The sequence below is a fragment of the Phyllobates terribilis genome, unplaced genomic scaffold (assembly GCF_046119375.1).
Source record: "Phyllobates terribilis strain yellow unplaced genomic scaffold, ASM4611937v1 Scaffold_9__5_contigs__length_417890890, whole genome shotgun sequence".
NCBI lineage: Eukaryota > Metazoa > Chordata > Amphibia > Anura > Dendrobatidae > Phyllobates > Phyllobates terribilis.
This window is the reverse complement of record NW_027362769.1, coordinates 299,859,530-299,879,293: the sequence shown is the minus strand read 5'-3', so window position 1 is coordinate 299,879,293 and position 19,764 is coordinate 299,859,530. Positions and strand designations below refer to the sequence as shown.

The 19,764-nt window shown below is 45.2% G+C and overlaps 1 protein-coding gene across 1 annotated transcript; it reads right to left on the bottom strand.

Annotated features, from left to right (window-relative positions):
* Window positions 1–8,341: 8,341 nt before the first annotated feature.
* ARPC1A (actin related protein 2/3 complex subunit 1A) lies at window positions 8,342–19,324 on the bottom strand. Its single transcript, XM_073647892.1, has 10 exons — window positions 19,172–19,324; window positions 17,197–17,291; window positions 16,276–16,380; window positions 15,464–15,686; window positions 14,340–14,447; window positions 13,999–14,211; window positions 13,159–13,234; window positions 12,542–12,735; window positions 11,322–11,412; window positions 8,342–8,593 (listed from the first exon to the last, which is right to left on the bottom strand). Exons 2-10 carry the CDS (start codon window positions 17,258–17,260, stop codon window positions 8,555–8,557), a joined length of 1,113 nt encoding a protein of 370 aa, XP_073503993.1. The 5' UTR covers window positions 17,261–17,291; window positions 19,172–19,324; the 3' UTR covers window positions 8,342–8,554.
* Window positions 19,325–19,764: the final 440 nt, after the last annotated feature.

Here is a 19,764-nt window from a genome sequence, read left to right as displayed (position 1 = left end):
AAGTTCTTGAGCCAGACTTTTGTCCAGATGTTTCCTCGTTGTGCAATGGAAAATCTGAAGAATCTTCACCTGTATGGGAGGATGAGGATCCCATCGACGGATAAGGGTAGCAAAACTGACTCTCCTCTGTTCTCTATGGCAATAATCTCCCCTCCTGTTTTTAAGAATGGATTATGATTCCAGGTGTAAACTTGATTGTTAGCGAAATCAATTGTGTCCCTTTGAAAAAAAAATTTGTAGTTGCAATAATATTCTGCATCTTTTCACCGTTTTGCATTATTTTATCTTTAGATGCGGAAAAATCTGACGGATTTTCACATTTATGTAGGGAATTATGAATGGTCTTGATATCATTCTTTAATTTGCTTAATTCCATTTCCTCATATTTAACAATTAATGTCATGAGTTTCAGGGAACAAGTCGAACAAGCCGACAGGATTTATTTCCATTCAGATTGGAAGTCATCAGAATATACAATTTTTGCATATTCTGAGTCCTCTGGGGATCATATCCTTAGTAATACATGATTTAAGAGTAGCAGCATCCCACCAAATTTTTGTTTCTTTGAGCATTCTTTGCTCCAGATGCAAATTTATCATGCAGTTTAGTTTCAAAGTCCATATCTGAACACTGCAAACATTTGCTTGCTTTCTTATGCCAGTCATGGATACGGACTTTGAAACTAAACTACATGATAAATTTGTTTCTCTATTTGATGTGACAGATACACATACAGCGGCTGATACCTCCAATGTTTCTCATGTTCATAATGATGATTTTAAAACTTTAATGAAGCAGCTGGAGCAAAAAATGTTCAAAGAAACAAAAATTTGTTTTTTACAAAAACAAGATGTCAGTATGGGAGGGAAATTCTCCCCCTCCCTGGCTAATTTAATGATGGCGGTGTGGGAGGAGCAATACCTGTTTAGTGATTTGAACCCCTTCAGAGATCACATACAATGGTATGGACGTTAGATAGACGACATCCTGTTTATCTAGAAAGGCACACAGGAGGACGCCTCAAAATTTACATCTTACATCAATTACAATCCATTTAATTTAAAATTCACATTTTTTTTTTGATAAAGACAAAATACCATTTTTTGATGTTACTCTGGTACAAGAGGAGAAAGGACCCTACCCGCGACGGCGCACAAACAAACTACAAGGGATGGGTGAGGATACAGTAGGTCCGGGAACTAACAAATGAAGTAGCACTCTGCAACGCTAAGTATGCGAACATGAAATATATGAAATTTAAATAGCATTACGGCTCTAGAAAATAGAAATAAATGAGAAATCTTAGCGCATAAATTGGCCAATTCATGTGTACCTGGTAGGAACCTGCCTTTGTGAACTCTCTAAGAGACAAAAGTCTGCTTGTGTGTGGGAATGCAAGATCCTGCTGCAATTAAAACTGCCTGTGGCCTCGAGGCGAAGTGCCCAATCAAAGCCTATACAAAGCCCAATCAAAGCCTATAAACAGAAAAAAAACTGACCGGCACTTCCAAAACAAGGAATAGGTGTGTACTAGGAGCAGCTACCTCAATATAAAACTAACAAACAAAGTAGTACTCAGCAAGGCTAAGTATGCGAACATGAAATATATAAAATTTGAATAGCATTACTGCTCTAGAAAATAGAAATAAATGAGAAATCAGTAGGTCAGGGTACAGCTAGTCGTGCAGCGGTATGCAGGAGCAAAGGTTACCGCAGATTGTACGCTTGTCAGAAGAAGTGGGTCTTCTTCAGCTTCGTTTTCTACGGTAGGTGACAGTCTGATTTGTTGGTGTAGAGTTACACAGTAGGGGAGATGCACGGGACAAATCTTGTATGCGATAGTGGCAAGAAGAGATAAGAGGAAAGTAGAGGAGATCTTGGAAGGATGGGAGGTTGCGTGCAGGTAACTAGTACTGGGAGACTAGGTCACACATGTATGGAGGAGACAGGTTTTCAATGGCTTGGTATGCCAAAGTTAGGCTTTTCAACTGGAGTCCCTGGGCAACAGGGAGCGAACGCAGGGATTGACAGAGGGGAGAAGCCTGGGAATAGTGGGGTGACAGGTGGATTAATCGGCCAGCACAGTTTAGGATAGATTGGAGGGGTGCGAGAGTGGTAGAAGGGATACCACAGAGCAGGAGCTTGTAGTAGTTGAGGCAGGAGATGATGAGGGCTTTGAGGAATGTGCAGATCCCTGAGATATTTTGGAGTTGGATTCAGCAGCAAGTGGAAAGGGCTTGGATCTGACGTTTGAAGGACAGATCAGAGTCAAGCTTGCGGGACTGGGGAGAGTGGGCAGCCATTCACTTTGATGGATAGGTCAGTTGGGGGGGTGAATGAGATGGAGGAAAGATGATGAACTCTGTTTTATCCATGTTAAGTTTTACAAATCTAGCAGAGAAGAAAGATGAAATAGAGGACACACATTTTGTGTAATTCTGGTTAGTAAGGAGGTGATATCAGGTCCAGAGAGGTAGATCTGTGTGTCATCAGCATAGAGGTGATACTGAAAGCCGTGAGACTATCAGCTGTCCCAGGCTGAAGGTGTAGATGGAGAAGAGCAGGGGTCCTAGAACTGAACCTTGGGGGGCACCGACACATAGGGGGCGAGATGAGAAGGTGGTGTCTGAGTGGGAGACACAATGTCCTGTCAGTTATGTATGAAAAGATCCAAGATAGGGCCAAGGAAAACTGCAAGAGCGCAATAGGGTCTTATCCAATTAATAAATGTTACAGAAGTATTAAAAACTGCTCACCTAGTAGGGTTGTGTGGGACACAACACTTATAAAGCCTGGACTCTAAATGTGGCAGCTTCCTATGGATATGTCAGAGATAGATGCTGGGAAAGGAAGATGTTTCTGCACTCTCTGGAGTCACGACAAACCATTAGTATGGATAAAAATGTAGGTTTGTCTTCTAATAAACAAACCTACATTTTTATCCATACTAATGGTTTGTCGTGATTCCAGAGAGAGCAGAAACAACTTCCTTTCCCAACATCTATCTCCAAGATAGGGACAAGTCTTTGATGCCGAGAGATGAGAGTCTGTAGCAAGAGGGAATGGTCTACTGTGTCGAAGGCAGATGACAGGTCTAGGAGGAGGAGGACAGTAGTGTTGCTTGGATTTGCGAGTTAGTAGGCAGTTGGTGACTTTAGTCAGGGCAGTTTCAGTGGAATGGTGTAGTCGGAAGCCATATTGTAAGTGGTCAAAGGAGAGGTGGGGGAACAGTTCAAAATGGACGTGTTGATCCAGTAGTTTGGAGGCATAGGGGAGAAGTAAGGTGGGGCGATAGCTAGACATAGGATGGGTCAAGGGAGAGCATTTTAAGGATGGGTGGGATCGATGTATGTTTGAATCATGAGGTGAAGACACCAGTTGTTAGAGACAGATTGAAGAGGAGGGTTAGGCTTGGGATGAAGACGGTGGTACAGTATGGAATGAAGTGGGACGGTATTGGGTCAAGTTCACAGGTGGTGAGATGTGATATGGAGAGTAAAGATGATCTTCCGTGATAGCGGAGAAGCTGGTTTTGGAGGAGGAGATTTGAGTAGTTATGAGGAGGGACTGTTGGGACTTTAAGCAAAAGCTTTGACCAACATTGTCAATCTTCTGCTTGAAGAATGAGGCCAAGTCATCAGCTGAGATGAGAGGAGAGGGAGGGGGAGCTGGTGCACAGAGGAGAGACTTGACCGTACAGAATAGCTGTTTAGGGTTATGAGACACGTATGATATGAGAGATGAGAAGTAGGTTTGTTTTGCTGCAGTAAGCAATTGTGCAACATTTTGAAAACTTCTGTTACTGGACTCCATTCCCTTTCTTTGGCAGCCGCACAGTGGTAAGTCTTGTAGATGAGGGCCAGGAAGAACATGTGCTGCAGTGGATAACAAGCGCTGCATCAAGTGGACTCTGCTCCTCTTCCTCCACCTTAACATCACACACAGTACAGTACTCAGAGGTGGTACCCCAATTACCCTTGTCTTCATCCATGTCACAACCTCTCCAACTGCCCAACTGACTGTGGGGAAGAACAGATGGGCGAGTCTGCAGAGCTGTTCACACATTCTATACCGGGGCATCAAAGGTCTGATCCAAAGCTTCACAGACTCAAGAGGGGGAAAGCATGTGTAGCGATGCCCAAAATTTTTTTCAGTTGATCTGGGCCCGGACGAAGTAGGGTCCGAGAAGAATCCAAACCCTCGTTACCAGACATTAACCCCTGTGGGTGGGCATGGATCGGTTGGAAAATTAAATAAATACACACCAGAACATAGAGAACTAAACTAATATACAACAGGGGTTGGAAAACTAACCTACTAAACAACTAGGGTTGGAAAACTAAACCACTACACACCTGGGGATGGAGAACTAAACCACTAGACACCAGAAGATGGAGAACCAAACTAATAGACAACAGGGATTGGAAAGCTAAACTAATAAACAGCTAAGGTTGGAGAATGAAACAAATACACACCAGAACATGGAGAACTAAACTAATAGAAAACAGGGGTTGGAGAACTAAACTAATAATACAACAGGGGTTGGAAAACTAACCTACTAAACAGCTAAGGTTGGAGAACTAAATGACTACACACCAGGGGATGGAGAACTAAACCATTAGACACCAAGGTGTCACTAGACAACAAGTGTTGGAATCCCCAAGGCTTGCAGGACAATCCTCTGTATCTAACACTTCCTCCAGTGCTTCTACATCATCCACCTCCTATAGGGCCTCCACCTGAACCCTCAACCTCTGCCTTAATGAGACACACATTCCAACAGTGCAGAGAGAATCCACCTCCGTACTGCGCAGCCAGGGATCACCGCAATCAGGCAGGGTTAAAAATAATATGCCCAGGAGATCGCAGTCATACAGCTGAAGAGTTGTGGACAGCTCTCCAGGTCGAGTTTGAGCAATGGCTGTCTCCACTGAACCTGGAGCAAGGGAAGGCCGTGTGCGATAACAGCGCAAACCTGGTGGCGGCCCTACGCCGGGGCAACCTCAGACACGTGTCTTGCATGGCTCGCATCCTCAGCATCCTGACTTGTTATTGTTAGACATCAGAGGGAGAACATAACTGGGCTTTGCCAAGGTGCCATATTGCATCTTAAATCTTATAGACCCTGTACTTGCGGCCTTACATTCTACAGGATGGTGGGGAAGGAGACAGTAGGTTGTATAGTTGCATTAGCTCCGGTGGTATTGAGGTGGTAGCGAGGCAATGCCAGACTGTAGGCTGTCTTGAAGAGATGGGTTTTCAGGTTCTGCCTGAAGGATCCGAATGTGGTGGCTAATCGGACGTGTTGAGGCACAGAATTCCAGAGGATGGGGGATATTTGGTAGAAGTTTTGGAGGCAACTGGGTGAGGAAAAAATAAGTGTGGAGGAGAGAAGGTGGTCTTGGGGGGGGGGGGGGGGGGGGGGGGCAGATTACATAAGGGAAGATATCAAGAGATTAGCACAGAGACGTACAGAGAAGAAAGGTTATGGATGGCTTTGTAGGTCAGTGTTAGTAGTTTGAACTGGATACATTGAGCAATTGGGAGCCAGTGAATGGATCTTATAGATTGCTGGAGCCAGTTGACAGTAAAAATGCAGCCAGAGAGTGTCCGGGAACCTTCACAGACTTTTCTTAGCCAGGGCTGCTTCTTGGCAGGGTTGGACGGGCCTCCCGGGGGCCCTGGCTTCTCCTTCAGGAGAGTTCATAGCGCAAACCTTGCAACTGCTATGGGGCTCTTGAGCAGGGGAGAAAGGTGGTCCCTCAGAATCAAACCCTCTGGTGGGCCCAATGTTCTTCAGTCTTACACTGCTTCTCCTCAGCCATATTCTTTAGCTCAGTGAAAGGACTGGAATAGAGGGAAACCGTATCTACTCTGGCTGTCATTTCTCCCAGGAAAGTCCTCTAATGCAGCTTGTTCCATAAGCAATGACAGCCCGTTCAACATCACCTCACACTTCTCAGTGGTGCTTCGAAACACAAAGATCTTTCTTTGCGCCTTGAATTTCATGACTACAGAGTTGGGCAATGGCCTGATCTGCAATGCGTTTTGAGAAATAACTTGCATAAGCAAAGCCACGGTTTAGGCCACCCAAGGTCATCATTAAGCGAAACTCCTACAGCTTTCCCAGACTGAGAGGGGTATCAAGACTTCCATGACTTCCTTGTCCTCCCCAAAAGGACGACTGTTCATGTTCTACTCCTCATTATCACCCAATCTGCATTGAGATAAACTGAGGCTGGGCTGTGTAGTATCACTCTGTATAGTTCCTTCCTCTGCCTGCAATGCCTACTCTTTAACTGTGAGCACCGAACGTTTCAGTAGACAGAGAAGCGGGATGGTGACGCTAATTATGGCATCATCGCCGCTCGCCATCTTCGTGGAGTACTCAAAGTTTTGGAGGACGGCACAGATGTCAGACCTCCATGCCCACTCAAAAGCTCTTATGTGCGGAGGCCGACCTGAATTCCGACGGTCGTGTTGAAGCTGGTACTCAGCAACTGCTCTCTGCAGCCCACAAATCCTTCCCAACATCAGCAACGTTGATTTCGAACATGTGGTGATATCGCACAACAGAGTGAGCTGGAAGCAGCAAATGCTGCTGAAGCACTGCCAGGGTGGTAGAAGCTGCAGCTGACTTTCTGAAATGAGCACACAAGCGTTGTCCTTTCACAAGCAGCTCTGGCAGATGTGGGTAGGTTTTGAGAAACCGCTGAACCACTAAGTTGAGCACATTTAGTGCTCTCTCATTACTAATGTGTACCTCTGTATGGAGAACAATATCAGCATCAACTTTACTGTATATACCACGGTACTAAGAAAACCAATTATATCATGTGTATCCGTGACAATATCTGCACCAAAGAATTAATTTCACTAGAGTAGGACTAGTATAATGGCGACCGATATCTCTTTCACTACAGCCAACCCAGCAAATGGAGACCCAACCAGGAGTGTTCACATTTCAAAAAATTAAGAGCCTGACACCACTATTTCCGTGGCCAATTGGAGATGATGGAGTTCAATCTCTTAGCTTTGTCATGTGTAGGAGGAAACAATCTTTTACGTGACCACAACTACGGGACCGAGGGCTGGCTGCATTGCTGAGAGAGGGCAGAGTATGGTGAACCGGACAAACTTCTGGACCGTGAGTGAGGTGCAGGTGGAGATGTTATACTAGATTGAGAAACATGTGCTGTCCTTGGTGAAACAACACAGCAGGCATGTCCGCTTCCGTTACAGCTGACGGCTCTCACTCAGCCTGACTGGAGCTGGGATACAACCGGAGGTTCTGCGGTCGGAGACCTGCGTGACAATACTTGCCACGGTAACAGAGGAGGAGGAAGAAGCAGCAGATGCGTTTGATGGGACGGCTGATGGTTGTTTATTGAAAACCAATTTTGAGTTTATCATGTTTGTGTACCCCTGTGTGGAGAACAATATCTGCACCAAAAAATTAATTTAAATGAATTAGTATTTTTTGCATAGAGCAAATACAATGTGTGGTGTGGGCTGCACTATACTAAGCAGCATCCTTCTCCGGCAGCTCAGCTGCAGTCTTCAGAGGGGGAGTGAGCATCATACGCTGTCTCTGCGCTCACTCCTGCACTGAAGACCATGGCTACAAGGGTGGAGCAGGATGCTGCAGCCGAGCCCAGATCTCAGGTGGGTCGTGCTGTCAGTCAACATTATAATCCAATAGTGAAAATTGACCTGCATCCTTCAATAGCAACCCAAGAAACATGTAGCTGGGCTACTACCAAAGGTAATGCAATGTTCAAGTGAAGTGGAAGACCACAAGCAAAGGAAGAATACTCTAGCAATTGACTCAAACCAAAATGAAGGTCTGATTTTTGTTTAGCAGCCTAAAAGAGGAAAACCATGGCAGGCATTCTAGCCATTTCATTTCAATTAATGCAGGGTATTGACCTGATATACCCACCGCTGAAACCATTATGCAATACAGAAAAGCTAAAAGATTAGTTATGTCTTGAGCACAGAAGTTTTGGAAATGCTGTACATGTTTATTGTACAGAAAAATACCATGAAGCGGAGCAAATTCACACCAAATCTAGCAGGTCTGGACCTTTCTGCTTCTGATATGAGAAAATCCTCTTTTTAGGGAGAGCACAGTAAGCAGGGACTGCTAGATGTTGGTCTGCTGAGGTCATAGGATCAGAAATAGGTTTCTAAAGATAAATTACCAATGGTAGATATCAGAGACGGGGCTTCACTCTGCAGCTGTGGAAGTCTTGTTGTGGGATCATTACTGACCGAGGTATTTCGGAAATAAATGTATATGTTTTATGTTCCTTTGTATATATGAATGAATACCAACCAGTGAAGATCTCTGATTTTAATTGCATTTTTTCAGTGACACGAGCTTGCAGCTCTCAAATACAAGTAATTGGAATTACACTTTGATAGGAATATAGGAAAGATTGTTTATATTCACTGCTAGATGGTCAGTGACGATTCAGCGCACGTCTCCGCATGGTGTAAGATACTGGAGATCCCGAGGCTTCCAGTCTTTTCAGTGAAGCTTGTTCTTCAATTACATAATTCTCAGGCCTTGAATGTAAGACTCCAGGGTCTAGAAATTTGAGAACAGATGACAAGACAATTAATTTTACCAACAATCTACAAAAGAGCAAATATCTGAAAATACATGACAAAGCTAATCTCAAAATATTTATATGTCCAAATAATATTAGCTCCTTCCCAACCCAGAGATTTTCAGTTTTTTCCTCCCATTATTCCATAAGCCATAACTTTTTTTATTTTTCCGTCGACATAGCCGTGTGAGGGTTTGGTTTTTGTGGGACGACATGTCTTTTTGAATGACACCTTCAATCTTATCATGAGATGTACTGGAAAGAGGGAATACAATTCCAAGTACGGCAAAAAAAAAAGCGCAATTCCACAATTGTTTTTCTATTTACAGTGTTCATTTTACAGTAAAACTGACCTGGCAAAATGCTTCTCCAGGTCAGTACAATTGCTCAGATACCAAACATGTATCGTTTTTATTTTACTTAAGCAGTGGAAAAAAAATTCAGAAGAAAAAATTTGTTGTGTTACCATTTTCTAAGTGCCATAATATTTCCAGTTTTCCAGATGTGGGGCTGCGAGGGCTTTTTTTTTGTGTGATATTTTAATTCCTATCACTTTGGGGTAGATACAATGTTTTGACCGCCTGTTTTTACATTTTAAAGAAACATTACAGCGGCCCAAAAAAGCAAAACAAACACAGTTTTGGAATTATGATTTATTTTGTCATTATTCTATTTTACGGATCGGAATTATTTTATATATTGTTCGATCGGACTTTTACAAACACAGCGATTCCAAATATGTATTTTTTTTTTTTTTAATTTGTAAATTTCAGGGGGGTGATTTGAACTTTTATATTTTTTAAAACATTTTCTTCACTTTTTAACTGTATTTAATTAATAGTCCCCCTTAGGGGACTTGAACATGCGATCATCCAGTAGCTTGTACTATACATAGCAGTGCATTGCATCAGCACTGCTAAATATAGCGAAAATAACAGTCTATGAACGCCAGCTAAAGGCTGGTTTTCACAGGAGTTCCGTGACGAAGGTCATCAGCAGAGCCCTGGCTGTCATGGCAACCCATCTGCGCCCCACGATCACGTCACGGGTGCGACGATGTGCATGTGGAATGATGCGCCCGCTTGCTGATGCGTGGCATTTAACAGCCGCTGATGGAGGGGAGCTGTTAGAGGCAGATGATGGCTGAATAACACAGCCATCATCTGCTGGGAAAGTTGCGAGCTTGGCGTGTTGAGCGCACATCAAAGTCAGGCAGCCGTTATATGACCTACAAGTACGTGATATGCCGGTAAAGGGTTAATGGAGACCTGTCAACTCTCCTGTGTCCCTAAACACTATGACAAACCATTCCACCTGTCAATTACAGTAACAGCGTTCCAGGCAGAATAAAATAGGAACAGCATAATGCACAAGTTCACAAACCCTTTAACCCCTTAAGCCCCGGAGCATTTTCCGTTTTTGCATTTTCGTTTTTTGCTCCCCTTGTTCCCAGAACCATAGCGTTTTTATTTTTTGGTCAATATGGCCATGTGAGGGCTTATTTTTTGCGGGACGAGTTGTACTTTTCAACGCCATTACTAGTTTTACCATATCCTGTACGGGAAAACGGGAAAAAAATTCCAAGTGGGGTAAAATTGCAAAAAAAAGTGCAATACCACAGTTGTTTTTTTATTTATTTTTTTTACCACGTTCACTGAATGCTAAAACTGACCTGCCCTTCTTATTCTACAGGTCATTACGAGTTCATAGACACCAAACATGTATAGGTTCTTTTATATTTAAGTGGTGAAAAAAAATTCCAAAATTTGGTAAAAAAAAAAATAAAAAAAAAAATAGCGCCATTTTCTAAGATCCGTAGCGTCTCCATTTTTCGTGAACTGGGGCTGGGTAAGGGCTTATTTTTTGCGCACCGGGCTGACATTTTTATTGATAACATTTGGGGTAGATCCGATGTTTTATGGCGACCAAAAAACGTAATTCTGGCGTTTAGAATTTTTTTCTCGTTACGCCGTTTACCGATCGGATTAATTCTTTTTTTTATATTGATAGATCGGGCGATTCTGAACGCGGCGATACCAAATATGTGTATGTGGGGTTTATTTTTTATTATTTTATTTTGAATGGGGCAAAAGGGGGGTGATTTAAACTTTTATATTTTTTTATTTTTTTTTATATTTTTAAAAACTTTTTTTTTTACTTTTTGCATGCTTCTATAGTCTCCATAGGAGACTAGAAGCAGCAACTATCCGATCGCCTCTGCTACATACAGGGGACGAGCAGGTCCCCTGCATGCAGCAGAAATGGTCCTGTGCTATGAGCGCCGACCACTAGGTGGCGCTCATAGCGACAAGATCATGACAACCACAGGCGTCTGCTGCAGACCCTGGGTTGTCATGCCCACCCATCGGCGACCCGCGATCACGTGACTTATGACGCGCTACCCGGAAGCGCGCGTTAAATGCTGCTGTCAGAGATTGACAGCGGCATTTAACATGTTAACAGCCGCGGGTGGATCGCGATTCCACCCGCGGCTGTTGCGGGCACATGTCAGCTGTAAGAATCAGCTGACATGTGCTCCGTTCAGTGAGGGCTCAGCGCAGCAGCCCTCACTGAACGGGCAGTACGCAAATATGCGTACTAATACGTCCCCGGTATTTAAGGGGTTAAACATATCCTCAACTCACTGAATGATAACCGAGGATCTGGAGTAGCTACAATACAGAAGCATTGACTGCTGAAACTCACCTTAAAGTCCCAAATAGTCATAGCACCATCAATGCCTGTGGTACAAAACTTACGGCAGTCAGATTTATCCCCATCGTAAATGGACACCTGGCTGCAAGACAAAAAGTCGGAATTATGAAATTTGCATTAAATAATTGAATCCACAAAATTCCATCGATAATACCAAAATGAACAAAAGTTGCACTTTTGAATCCAACAGATCAAATTAACCCCTTCCAGACATCTGCAGTACATGAGGCAAGTTGGGATACACAACTAAGATCTGCCTCTGAAAGCAGAGCTTCATCCATGGCTGTTAACCTGTTAAATGCCGCTGGCTATCATTCTGTAACAGGATTTACATTGCTCCAAGAGCGCTAATCGACGTGCCCATCAGACGCCCCGCAGCACGATCGATGGTGCCGATAGGTTGCTATGGCAGTCAGGGGTCAGCTGAAGACCCTGTTTCTGCCATCACCACGCTCTGCTGAAACCCAGCCTGTGGTAGGTTTCACAGGAATCTGTGATTTTTGCTATACAGAGCAATACCAAAGTATTGATTTATATAGTAGAAGCGATCAAATGATCGTCAACTCAAGTTTGCTAATAGGGCTAATAAATAAAGTAAAAACAAAATGTCTACAAGAATGTTAAGAAAATTTAAAAAAAATTTAATCACCTCCTTTTTCCATTAATAAAATGTAAAATATATATATATATATATATATATATATATATATATATATATATATATATATATATATATATATATATATATATATATATATATATATATATATATATATATATATACATATTTCACCTCACTGCTTCCAAAAAAAACTCTTCTATAAAAATATAAAATTAACCTGATCAGTAAACAAATTTAACATAAAAAAATTAAAAATGACAAAATTGCAATTTTTTTTTTTGGTCGCCGCAAAAATGAAATAAGTGATCAAAACATCATATCTGTGCCATGATGGTATCAAAAATATCTGCTTGCTCAGCAAAAAACAAGCCCTCACAAAGCTCCAAGGACCGAAGAATGAAAAAATGCTCCATGCACCGCATGGGTTACCGAAAGTGAGCGGCTGCAGAGAGATAGAACTCCATTTTCTCCTTGTATCTGTGCTTCCAGTAATCCTGCCTAACATTAGATGTTATTTACCTGCAGATTACCAGGTAATAGCAATTTGGTCACCAGGACAGGCCTTTCTCCAATGCACAATTACACCTACGTTATGCTGTTCTGGTGGAGGGTCTCCAGGGTGGTATTGCGGTCCTCGGTGGTTGCTCGCTTATCCATGTTTCTAAAGCGCTCCATGGCAGAAATATTGCGCTGAGTGCTTTGCTTGGGAATGTCCAGTTTTGAAACGAATGTCAATGAGGCGTGGTCATCATAGGTGAACAGCATGGGACAGCAATCATGCCCCTAAAGTACAAGAATCTGGATTAAACACGTAAAAAGTAAAAGCATGGTTCCTTTAATTCTACAGTGACTATGTATTTGTCGCTTTCATTTATTAAACTGTTTCTTTGGCTAAAGATTAGAATAAGATAAAATATAGTACAGTGTTATATTCTTGTGGTGTCTGATGGGCAGGGGTCTGACTTCCAAAAAAGCTTTTTGCCACTCAATGGCTGACTATTCACTAAATAGAAAAAGGGAATGGGGAGCTGACAGGCCACAAAGTGGTATTCCTAGCACTGCTGCCACTTTACTCCAACACCCCCATCAGACATCAGTAGCATGTCCCAGCAAGAAGCCAATGTCCCCCCCCTCAGACAGCATTTTTTGGCACTTAAAAAGTTGGGTAGCTTGTCAGCATGAAATCCCCCCAAAAAAAGTACTTACAGCTGCAATCACACTGTTCTCCGACACAAATATGACACTCAGCAGAGGCAATAATTCAGTCTTCAGCTGGGAAACACTGCAAACAGACATCGTCCCATAAATACGGGCACATTACACTTTTTCCAAGTATAATTATTAACCCCTTAATAATGGAGCAGTTTTTCAATTTTGTGCTTACTCACTTCTCACAAACCGACCCACTTCTTGATAGATATATTTGTCAATGGGGAATTCGGGTATGTGAGCATGATCAGTATTTGCTTGCAGAAATTTATGCAATGTTCTGCACCTCTTGGCAGCAAAAGTTTTTTGCATTTTCATGCGTTTTTGCCTGCGATTTGTCATGCGTTTTTTCCAATGCATTGTATAGGAAAAACGCAGGCAAAAACGCACAAAGAACGGACATGCTGCTCATTTGAACGCACATGAAATTCTGTCAGGAAAGTTCCTGATCATGTGCACTGATCTTGCAAATTCTCATAGAAAATGCTGGGATAAGGTTTGTAATGCGTTTTTTATGTCCAATTCCGCACGGATTTACCACATCAAAAACACATAAGGCTATGGGTTTAAAGAAGCCCTCCCGTTAACTTTTTAACGACACCGCAATTACAACAAGCCGACTCACTCTATTCTCTATATGTCAGCTGGAAGTCTATCTGACAGTGTAAGCCTATAGAGCCTTGTTCTGACGCTCCATAGACTTACATTGTAAAAGTCACTTCCGGGTCACGCAGAGCTGAACGTCACTGAGAAGAGGAGCAGAAGGGTGCAGGACACCGGAGAGAGCAGCGACAGGTGAGTAAAATGACTGAAGATGTACAACATTTGGAAACCTACCTCATGTTTTTCGATGCATCAACTACAGACACAATGCTGTCATGACTGACCCAAGCCAGGCGATTTCCACTAGCAGAAAAGCTGACGCTGTGAACCCAGCCACCACTGCCAGCTCCTCCAAACTCTGACATCAGCTGGCCAAAAGGCATTTTTGATCCCCATGGAGTACTAGCGGGCTTCTCATCAACCTCCTTAATGTATGCAGAAAAAACCCTGGAAATACAAGCAGTACAAATGAAAAAAACTAAAGTCTCGCCCTAAAAGATATTGACAGCTAGCAAAATATTAAGAACTGACAGTGTCTATGCTCACATCTGAAGACTGCAATCTGATCATTGTACCTGGTCTTGAAGTCACAGGATCCAGCGGCTAGGAGCACATTATTGGGGTGCCAGTCAAGGCTCAGCACGGTGGAACGGATTGGCTTCTTGATGTGTTTACTCACCCACCTATAGGAGCAAATTCAATTAGAAAACGTTATCTTATCTACTACAATAATTTACAGACTTAAAGACTACCATGTGTAGTAGCTGGATTACAATACCAGCCTCATGTGTACAAGAAGAGCAGCGCTGCCATATCTCCTCACTGAGTGATGGCGTCCACTGAGGACAGAGGCCGCACTTTACTCCTGAATATGCCACACGCATTGGGAAGAGGATTCTCTGTAATGGGTTATTTTCTGCACCACATCTTATTGAGACCTGAACTTATAATCCTCTTCTGTTAAGGCATCATCCTCAGCTGCCAACGTACAGATCTATGGACATGTGACGACAGCAGCCAAGCCATTTATAAAAATCGGCAACCAGCACAGCAAGTCCAATTCGGTGTGGCCTCACATCCCTAACATCTAATATACATTGAAACACAAATGTATTCTTCAAAAAGAAGTCAAGTAAGGATATATTAAAAAAAAGCAGTTCACCCTTAGTGCTACTTAAACAGACACCGCTGTAGACCCACAGGAGAAACTCCTATATGCTAAGACACTGCAAGGAGGAACAGGACGCCAGCCCGCCCGTGCGACATTTCGGGAGTTTCCTCCCCCATGCTTGATTTGTAGGGAATTTCAATTTATATGACAGCAGCCAATCACAAGTTACATTGTTCTCGGTGGCGATCACAGACTGGCTGCAGCTGCAGTGGTCTCATTATGTCCCTACCAGAAGAAATGGATTGTAGACTGAGGGAGATCTTGGGGGCGCTACAGATGGGGATCGTCTGGTGAGTTGTTTTGTTTATCACTGACCTGCTATACTAGTAAGTACTGTAAGTAAGAAAACATAAAAATACAGGCAACTCCTTTACCTAATGTAGCATACAACACCAGCAAATCCCCTTTAAAGCAATGTTGCATTACTGCACAATGTCATGGGGGAATTCAGGTAGATTATGTCTTGGTGTGAGGTCAGCCATCACGCCAGTCACCTGTAGGTATGTATATACTAACTAACATGCTTACCAGTCATTTTCGGACTCAAAATAACACACAGATATCAGTCGTGCACCACTCCCAACAGCAAACTTATTTTCTGAAGGAGACCATTTCACAAAAGTTGCTGCCCGGTTTATACGCAGGATGACAAGTGTAGGTTTCCACACGCCATCCTTCTGGCTCCACACATACGCATTACGATCAGCTCCGCAGGTCACGATACGGTCACTTTTAGGAGCCCAATCAATGCCTAAAGAAATAAAGAAGGGAAAGAACAGACTTATCAGGGTATATTCACACGACAGATTTGTTGCAGCAATTTCTGCTAGTGCTCCGCTCATCTGAACAGAGCTTACAGAAACTGATGAATTTGTTAATTGCAAAAATTTCTTCAACAAGTTTTCTGCATGTGACCATAGCCCTAAAGTGCAGGACCGAAGTGGAGCCCACAGTCAGCAGCTTCTATAAGGTCCAAGATCAGATATGGCTAATACAGCAGCTTTGAAGTCTTGCCTGAACTAACCCAACTGAAAAATGGAGCCTTTTCATTAGTAGCATTGATCACCCTCAAAACGAGCAAAAATGCGATAGAACTGATGGGCATAGTCCTCATAGCAAAAAGTTCGTTCTTAAATTAATTACTGGGCAATAATGCGGAGTGAGAACAGATTTTGGCCAAATATATAGACAACTTAGGTGATCAGCCTTGGAATAGTTAGGTGCTGTTAGGAACATATATACGTTTTTAACACATAGAAAACTTGATAAAACTTGTGTTCTTCATATGGTGACAAGTTTTGCTTTCTACACCCAGAGCTGAAAACCTCTCGTTACCTTACCTGTAATGTGTCCATTATGCTCCTTTAACTCATGCACTTTCACCCACTGGTTCCCATTTTGTTTGTAGATATGCACCTCATGGTTATTAGGACTTAATGCAATTTCTGTGGAGAGTAATGAAAGCAGAGCATGAGCAATCATAACTGCAGTAAGACATCAAGACCATCTTTATCAGTAATGATGCCTGACAAGCTTTGCTTTTAAACTTGTCGCTGGCCATAATGCACATGACATGTTGGCCATGTAAAATATGGATCAGTCAGCGCACACAAGCTTCACTTTGTTAGTGTCCTTCACACGAGCTAAAAAGGCAGGCTGGAGACCCTTGCTCTATGACATCCATGTACCTTAGTAGATCATATGAAATGGAGCTCTTCTGGTGAGACATCCCTTTCACCTCCACTGAACACAGAAAGAGGTTTTACCAGAAATAACCCTCATGAAATGCCAATTAACCATTTCTTAAAAGTATGATAAATACGGCTGGAACTGCCACCAATTCTGATCACAGAAGCTCTGATGCCCATTCTCAGCCCGTGGTGACTATATGATGGCGGATGCCCTCCATTGTAAAGTACAGATATACGGTAACACTTACTTGACTGTGCACAGCTCCTATTCCTTACAATGGAGCATGACAGCAGACATAATAATTCAGACATGGGGCACTGATCCGCTGGTCAAGTCTATCTCCAGAAATGCTTGTTACTTACCTGCTTGTTTCTAATCCGCTCTCAGGTAAAATATTACAAATCTTAACACAGCTCCTCCACTGAGCAGTACATGTAATGTGAATAAGTCACTCAATGTCTGAGATCTCATGTGAAATACTTCACTGATGAAAGCTGGATTATCTTACACAACAAGCCCCACACTAGAATACAATTAACCATGAGAATTAACAGGAGGAATCGGCTTACGGGTACGGTCTTTGTTCCAGGCATGGCAGCTGATGGGTTCCAGCAAGAACTGATGAAGAGACATTCTGGTTTGTTTTGTGGGGAAAGCTGGAAAACTGAAGACAGAGAAATATAAATGTATTATGTGCACTCTACCTATCTCCTAGATGTACTCATGTCATATCCGTACCTGCAGTTAGTAATTGTTTAAAGGGAACCTGACAGCCGATCCCCGGGCAACATGAGTCAGGCACTGGCTATACGATGTGAGCCAGGTATGTGCGACTCCGAAACACTGTGCTGTTTCAGAGAAAAACACCTTTAAGGAGTTGTCCACTACTTTCACATTGATGTCCTAGCCATAGGCACCCCGGGCGATCAGTCGTTATCGGTGCCGGCGGCAGCAAGTGCTCACCTGCGGGGCTCCGCTGTCAAGTGGTAGTGGCCGCCGCAGTGCACTGCACTGCACTGCACATCCGCCTCCTATTCAATTGAGGGCATCAATGTAAAAGTAGTGGACAACTTCTTTAAAAGCTGCCGGGAGCTGAGCAGCACCAGAGACTAATCAGACAGGAGGGTCCCCAGCGGTTGAGAGGTCTCTCCCTATACACACAGGCTGGGAGAGACCTGTAATTAAGGGCAGGGAGAAGCTGCCAGTGCTCCACCTGTCCGACTAGTCCCCAGCGCTAATCAGTCACGGACAGGCTTTTTCACTGACAAAGTCAAACTGCATGTGGATGTCGCCGTGGGGGCCACGGCTCCTCCACAAGGGAGGTGGGGGGGGGCACGGCACGGCTCCTCCACAGGGGGAGGTGGGGGGTGCACGGCACGGCTCCTCCGCAGGGGGAGGTGGGGGGGGCACGGCACGGCTCCTCCGCAGGGGGAGGTGGGGGGGGGCACGGCACGGCTCCTCCACAGGGGGAGGTGGGGGGTGCACGGCACGGCTCCTCCACAGGGGGAGGTGGGGGGGGCACGGCACGGCTCCTCCACAGGGGGAGGTGGGGGGGGCACGGCTCCTCCACAGGGGGAGGTGGGGGGGGCACGGCACGGCTCCTCCACAGGGGGAGGTGGGGGGGGCACGGCACGGCTCCTCCACAGGGGGAGGTGGGGGGGGCACGGCACGGCTCCTCCACAGGGGGAGGTGGGGGGGGCACGGCACGGCTCCTCCACAGGGGGAGGTGGGGGGGGCACGGCACGGCTCCTCCACAGGGGGAGGTGGGGGGGGCACGGCACGGCTCCTCCACAGGGGGAGGTGGGGGGGGCACGGCACGGCTCCTCCACAGGGGGAGGTGGGGGGGGCACGGCTCCTCCACAGGGGGAGGTACGGCTCCTCCACAGGGGGAGGTGGGGGGGTACGGCTCCTCCACAGGGGGAGGTGGGGGGGGCACGGCTCCTCCACAGGGGGAGGTGGGGGGGGGCACGGCTCCTCCACAGGGGGAGGTGGGGGGGCACGGCTCCTCCACAGGGGGAGGTGGGGGGGGCACGGCTCCTCCACAGGGGGAGGTGGGGGGGGCACGGCTCCTCCACAGGGGGAGGTGGGGGGGGGGGGCACGGCACGGCTCCTCCACAGGGGGAGGTGGGGGGGGGGCACGGCTCCTCCACAGGGGGAGGTGTGGGGGGGGGGGCACGACTCGCATATAATGAGTGAAAGGATCTATAGTGGGCACATGCCCAACCACATACATATTATATACTGGTATATATGCCTCTGTACAGGACCACCCTGCGCACATATACGCTATATACCGGGCACACGGTGCCATCTGCCCTGTGCTCGGGGTGTGGGCAGACCGGACACTGATCACACCAGTATGGATGACATGACAGCTCTATGTGAGAGGACCCGGAAACGCTCCGCCGCGGCCCTTCCTCCTCCTGTGCAGTTTTCTTTATAGACCAGAAGCTGTGCGCCCCCACAATGTAGCCCGGGCCTCCCTGCAGCCGCTATGCCCGCTCACCCCGTGTCACCCTGCCCACTGGGCCACTTGGCACTTACCCGGGCGATAATGATTCGCGGACTCTGGTCAGTCAACGCGAACCAAGCAATGGAATGGAGACGGCCGAGATCAAGAAGACAGCACTGCGCATGCGTGCGGTCGGGCGGGGCCGTGTACTGTGCAGTTGCGGTTCAGTCATGTGCGCATGCTCAGCAGCAGAGGCGTTGTGATCTGTAGTGATGTATGCGCACGATGCCGAGGTGTGGTGATAGACGGGGAGCGCAGTGCGGACCGTGCAGGGAGCATGTACAGCGGGAGTGGGCTGCAGTGGGACACATATGCTGCAGGGAATGGCGCACAGTTCAGAGATGGTGCAATAAAACCAGAGAAAATAGTATTTTTTATCCCATAGTATGTGATGCGCAAAAGCAAGTTGGAGTTCCTGCATTTGTGGTGACAGATACGTGAAATCACATGTGCACATACAATTTTGGCTTACAAATGATGTATAATACTGACCCAACACTGAACGTGGCCTAAATCCTGGGCTGTGGAGTCAGTAACCTCCGACTCCTCACTTTCCCGGACTCCTGACTCCACAGCCCGGCCTCACTACTGAGCGTGTACATAAAGTGCAGCCCGGCCTCACTAC